Raw genomic sequence first — 6,000 nt, forward strand, 5'->3', positions numbered from 1 at the left:
ATGATGGTGGTAATTTCCTGATTTGGCATGAGTGTGAGTTACATATTTTAAACAAAGAGCCCTGTTCTTATCTGCTGAAGTGGGGCAGAAGTTTGCCTTCATCTTCGAGGGCAGCAGAAACATGTCAGACTGGACAGATTTCAGCACTTGCAGGTCAGGATGAGAGAGGCAATATCCTTTGCTTCAGCAGGGGAAGACTTAGGCCACTTTACAGTTGCAAATTCATATAAACTATGATTAGGAGTATGCTTTTTTATAAGGAAGGACCTGAGGAGTCAGATCATTCTTTTTCTTTTCCATTGTTGTGGAAGGTCTTACGCTGTTATATTCTTACGTTTACTATGCTTAAATTATCACTGCCAGATTGCGAAAAGTCGTGTTCCCTTAGCAGGGAGGATTTTTTTCCCCCAACTTTTCACACAAATTTACTCTTCCATAAATATGCAACAAAACACTTGTAGTAGTTGAAACAAATGCTATTTATACAACTGGTATGCCAACGTGTGGTGGTATTTTTAAACGTGTTTTGCCTAGAGGCATATCAAGGTAAATACAGTCAGCTTAAAAAGTGATCATACTTGATCAGTCTCTGCAAAGGCAACAAAAAGTACTAGTGAAGACTTTATAACTACAGTGCACTACCTGAAATAAATGTAATATGCTCTGTGACACTAGGCACCTGCAAAGTGCAAATCTAAAATGGGTCTTGATATTTATGGTCTGTGACACCAGAACCAAGTTTGAAATATGAAGATGGAAATTTGAAGGGTAAGAATTTTTAATTCTGCCTGGATTTTTTTTTATTTTTTTTTTTTTTTTAATTTGGCAGGTGTTTTTCTCTCCCTCAAAATCCAGCACAAAATTCTCCAGTGGCGTATACCACCTTCCTTCCAGCGCAGGGGATGTTTCTTGGTATTCAGTAATTTTAGGCCAACTTCCCATCCCTGTAGTCCCACCAAGTCTCACTGAGATATCAGGTTTTTAAATAATTTCAAATGTTTAGCAAAGTCCCAGTCTGACAAATTAACAGACTATGGAATTATATGTTTTAAGTATTTTGAAGGCAGTATTGAGTATATAGGTAGGGCCTGAAGAAAACTAGGTATTTGTACCTTTCTTACCCTTCTCTTCAGTCTTCCTACATCTTCCTACCAATCAAAACCAGCTTGCCTCAATAGAGTAGAATACTCTATATTTTAAAATTAAATTAAAAGAGAGCAACATATCAGGAAGACAAGTGAAGATGTCATGACAGAGGGTAACGTGAGCAGCTGAAAGGAAAATAGACACTGTATTTAGAAAAATCAATGACAATTGGCTCAAAATGCACTTTGCCACCCGCCCCACCTCCGAATTTTAGGCAATTCAGAAACAAACTTAATCACTCCTGCAGCAGCTTTCATTTTGGAAGAGGAAATCCTATTAGGATCCAAATTCTTTCCATGCCCTCTGCCCACAGACTGAGCATTCTAGATGGTAATTAATTTCTTTGCTTCCTGCAAAGAAATTAATTAAGATTCTCACTATCTATATTATTGCTAGCCAGAGCTTTTTGCTAAGGCCAAAGCACAGATTCTCAAGCTAAGGCCATACTATAATTTATCCAAATATTTTGTAGTCGGTCACTGATTTCCCAAGGAATGCAACACTGATACCACATCACCATTCCTGATGCTAAAAACCTCTGAGTGAGTCTCCAGCAGTTGTTACTGTGCTTAGTGGGAGCTGCTTGGAGCCGGCTGTACTGCTCAAAAGACGCTCTATGTGTGTTGTGGGAGTCGAGATTTAGACTTCATCTTTTGAATTGGCACAACAGTAATAATTTTCAGTCCCTCACATTTCTCCTTAATAAAATGAAGGTGTTACACAGTTGATTTCTTTCCTCAAGTTAACATACCATAAAACATAATGATTAGTGAAAAAGAAGAGACGTGAGGCCAAAAATTCAGCGATCCTTTTCCTAACATAGAAGCAAAGCGTGTTGTCACTGAAATCAACACAATCATGTCAAAGGCTTCAGTCCTGTTAAAATAGCATACTCCTCTAGAACAAAGTTTTATTCAAACATATTTGACTAGTTCTGGTGCTCAGCTAGTTAAGTATCTCCCATGAGAAATTCACTTTACAGCATATACTTCCGTGGGTATCATGACCATCAGAACTAAAGAAACTTGGGGATTTGCAAGCCCCAACCTGTACTTAGGTTACAGTGATTTCTTCTCATGACTACTGATTGTAGTTGATTGTACTAGAGAGGACTGTGGCCTAATGTACAATGGAAGACCAAAAAATAAATCTTATATTTGGATTATCACATTTTAAAAATGGCAATTTTTAGGGTTTCAGATCAAACATGACATTAAAAAAGTATAAAGTAGGGTAATCTGTGTTGTCATGCCATGATGTTATGGGTGACCTGCAAACATACCCTGGCAGAGGGAAGTACCACTCGCTCATCTGCAGAACAGAGGCGTACAAGGGTTCACTATTTTCACTTATACACATGGGGACAGGTTGCCAGATTTTGCTTCCACTGAAGTCAGTGGCAAACCTTTTGTTCATTTCTGTGGTCCCAGGGGAGGTGCTGTTGGAATTTGGATTGCCTTGGTAGTTCAGGGTAGGTACTTCAGGCTGTAATGATGCACATTTTGGTAGGTTTGTTCTCTCTCTGGTTATCATTGTAAGAACAAAGAAAGGCATTTCTAAACTGACTTTCATTTTATGGAAAATGAAATCTGGGAGAGAAAAGAAAAAAAGTAAAAAAAGGAACCTGAGTAAAAAAAAATACTTTCTCGACTCAGAAGCAAGAAGTTTTTAGCACTTCATTGTCTCCTCCACACTCCATATGATATCAATGTAGGCGAACAGCAAGCAAGAGCTATCTATAGAAAGCAGTTGTCGTGGTTTAAGCAGTTTAAACTGTGATTTCTGCCGCACCTCCATTCTGCAGCTCTCCAGTAGCAGACTATATTTGTACAGTTTATTATATGATGGGTCCTGTTCTGATAAAACCCATCATAAATCTTAGAAGGGTGGGGGCAGCAAAAAGCTTCTTGAAGGTGAACTGTCTGCAAATCAGCTGGAAGCAATGTGACATATTCACAGTGGATCCTGTCCCCTTGTTGCACATCTGGGTATCACAGCAAAATGAACTGCTAGTCTCTGCCCTCCATCAGTGATCTTCCAGAAAATGAACAACTCGGAGGCAGCAGAGGGTGGGAGGAAGTGCTGCTCAGAAATCTAGAAAACACTCAGCAGCTTAAAAATGGATTGAAGCTGCCAAACCAGTCTGAGCCCGATCTGAGCTCTAAGCTTTAATTACTTACATACTTGTAGAAGTTATGAAACATGTCTGCCTTTGACCTTGTGTCTAAATGCAGAATTGCCCATACAGAGAAGCTGCCTGGCATTTAATCATTCTTGCCTCTCACCTTGACACAGTCAAAGTTGTTCTACCCCCACTGAGGAGAAGCCGTATGGCATGCAATTAGATTCCTGCTCTGGGTTGAGTTACTCCTGTACATTGCATCTTTTGCCCATGATTCATCCCATCAACTGTCATGTAAACAGTAGGAAACATCAGATGAGGGTTTTTTCTGAACATTCGGTCATTTAGCAAGAAAGATCATCATTTGTATTCAATCACTGTGAAGGCTGAGATATAGAACCTAATAGAAAGCTCTATATCAAGATAGAATTAGTCCAAAATTTTTCATATGAAAACACTTCACTGAGACGGATGAGCCTTTAAAAGTCAGTCTCTGAGTCTTGAGTCTCATCCTTCCCCAAAAAAAATGGTGTGTTGGAAAGAGGCCCAGGAGAAGGGCAGCCAAACCTTCTTCATTATCAGAGGGAACACAACAGCCATCAGGAACTCCGTAAGGACTTCACTTTCCCCCACTCTACAACAAAGACACTTTTTATGCATTTATATTGAGAAACCAAACTGCGTAACTTCATGGAATGTGAAAGTACAAATCAGTAAGAGTCAACAGAGTGACAATACAGCATGATAATAGAGTGATAATAATCAGTAGAGGATAATATGAGGTTTTGGCAGTTCCAAACTCACTGCTTCACAAACAGTAATTCTCAAAATCCTATTGCATATATACTACATAAGACCTCAAAATGAAATTTAACATGTCTAATTAACTAGCTGGCTTTCAGGATCTATGTGATTTCTTCCTTCAAGTATATTACTTTCACACATTTTTATTTCCTTTTACCTCTCTTCTTTCTTTGCTGTTAACTTTGCCTTGTTCAAGAGTAATTTCTGGCCCATTCTCACAAATGCCATCAAGGTTTGTACTTGCTGACTCACAACAGCGCTCATTATACTCAGACATTTGCAGGAACAAGCACTTGCAATTGGAACAGGCAGGAACCCTTATCCTGCAATATCTGCAAAGCACCAGGTACAGCTAATACCCAGTTTACTAGCACCCAGAAATCTGGCATTACACATGGACAAGGAGTAAGGGCATTTGTAGACTCTGTGCGGGCATTGCCGCCTCTTGCCTATGCACACAGCTGTCTGTGAAGCCAAGCTTAAGCTATAGCCAGAACAGCAGATGAAATGTTGTGGTACTAACAAGAAGTCTGACTTCGGTAGCTGCTGAAGGATTCTTAAAAGTATTTTTTGTCATTCTCCTCAATTTAGATGGAGAAAGTCCCACCATGCTTCAGCCGACTAATGCGACCGAGAAGACACAGCTAATAGGGGACAGCCGTCGGAGCTATCGCACAGACTCCTAGAGCCAGCAAACACAACCTGTTGGTGATTCCCACTGAGAACAAACACACTGATAAGCTCTGCAGCCTGTATTTGTAGTTGTCTTTAAGCTAATCAAGAGTAACCTGAGAGAATTTCCTATCAAGGCAGAATCTCTCTCTAGGCCACTTCCAATAGGTTGATATTTGCACTCTGCAAGGAGATACCTAGGGCCACTACAGAGCTCTACACACCGGCATACTGGTCTCTCGTGGCTTCAAACTGCCAGGCTCAGCATGGCCTTTCCCTCTAACAATACTCCCTTTGGTATAGTTGCTCTCCTCCAGGCCCTTAGCCGTGGGTTCACCTCCCAGACACAATCCCAAGTCCCTTTCTGGACACACCAGCTCCATCTCTGCCTGCCCTGGGAACACTCCTCACATGCTGCAGTTTTGCTGGATGTGAAGCATTCCCATGAAAGGAACCCTGAAAATGCTCTTTAGCATAGCTCAGAGGCAAAGTTGGTGACGAAGCAGATGGGGCTGTCCTTCCAGAAGACTAAATGCTGTTTGGAAAGCAGTGAGCAGCTTGCCTGGGCCCAGCATTGGCAGTTATAAACTTGAGCCAGGAAAAAGTGCTTGGAGATTGTTCTGATGATGGTTACAACATGGGTCACTCCAGATCCTGTAGCCTCATCCAGCACCAGAAGCACACAAGGGCTTTGTGCCTTCCCCTGCAAACACAGGAGACAGTGAGCAAGCACCTTGTGGAGGGGGAGGCTGCCCTGGGCTGCTCCAGTGCTTCTCTCCTGTGCCCATAGCTGGTGACAGCCCCAAGGCAAAGCTTCTCTGATCCTGCCCAGTCAGGCCTGCTGCCCATGTCAGGTGGCCCCAGCTTCTCTGGCTGCAGCTGCAGTGTGCTGGAAATTGGTCCCTAGCCAGCACCTTTCAGCTGGAGTGCTTATTGTACCATGCCCCTGGCTGCCGGCCCCACTGCCCTGCTGGCACTGGGCTGGGAGCCATTGCACCAGCACTGGCAACCGGGGCTGTGGGACCAGCAAGGACTCAGCAATGCAGGCAAGCAGCAGAGAAGCAACTGTCCTCACAGCCCAGGTCCTCCCCTCTGCCCCAGGCACAGGGGGTTCAAGAGCACATGGCGTGATTTAAAATAAAGAGGTAGGGATGAGGTGTATTGCTGGTGGGTACTGCTAAAGCAAGCATGAAGAAAGTAAGCCCCTAATTTGTAAGAAAGAGCTGAAGAAACACCTCTTAGATCTTAAACTTAGC

The 6,000-nt window shown here is 42.3% G+C and overlaps 1 protein-coding gene across 1 annotated transcript in view; it reads left to right on the plus strand.

The window, feature by feature from the left end:
* DNAJC5B (DnaJ heat shock protein family (Hsp40) member C5 beta) overlaps positions 1-4,758 on the plus strand; it is a gene marked incomplete at both ends in the record, with an annotated part of 39,267 nt that extends 34,509 nt beyond the window's left edge. Inside the window, one exon of the mRNA XM_080611145.1 lies at positions 4,664-4,758. Coding sequence (XP_080467271.1) covers positions 4,664-4,758 — 95 coding nt within the window. The remainder of the gene's footprint in view (positions 1-4,663) is intronic.
* Between the last annotated feature and the right edge of the window lie 1,242 nt (positions 4,759-6,000).

This window comes from Psittacula echo, assembly GCF_963264785.1.
Source record: "Psittacula echo genome assembly, chromosome: 2".
NCBI classification, from domain to species: domain Eukaryota; kingdom Metazoa; phylum Chordata; class Aves; order Psittaciformes; family Psittacidae; genus Psittacula; species Psittacula echo.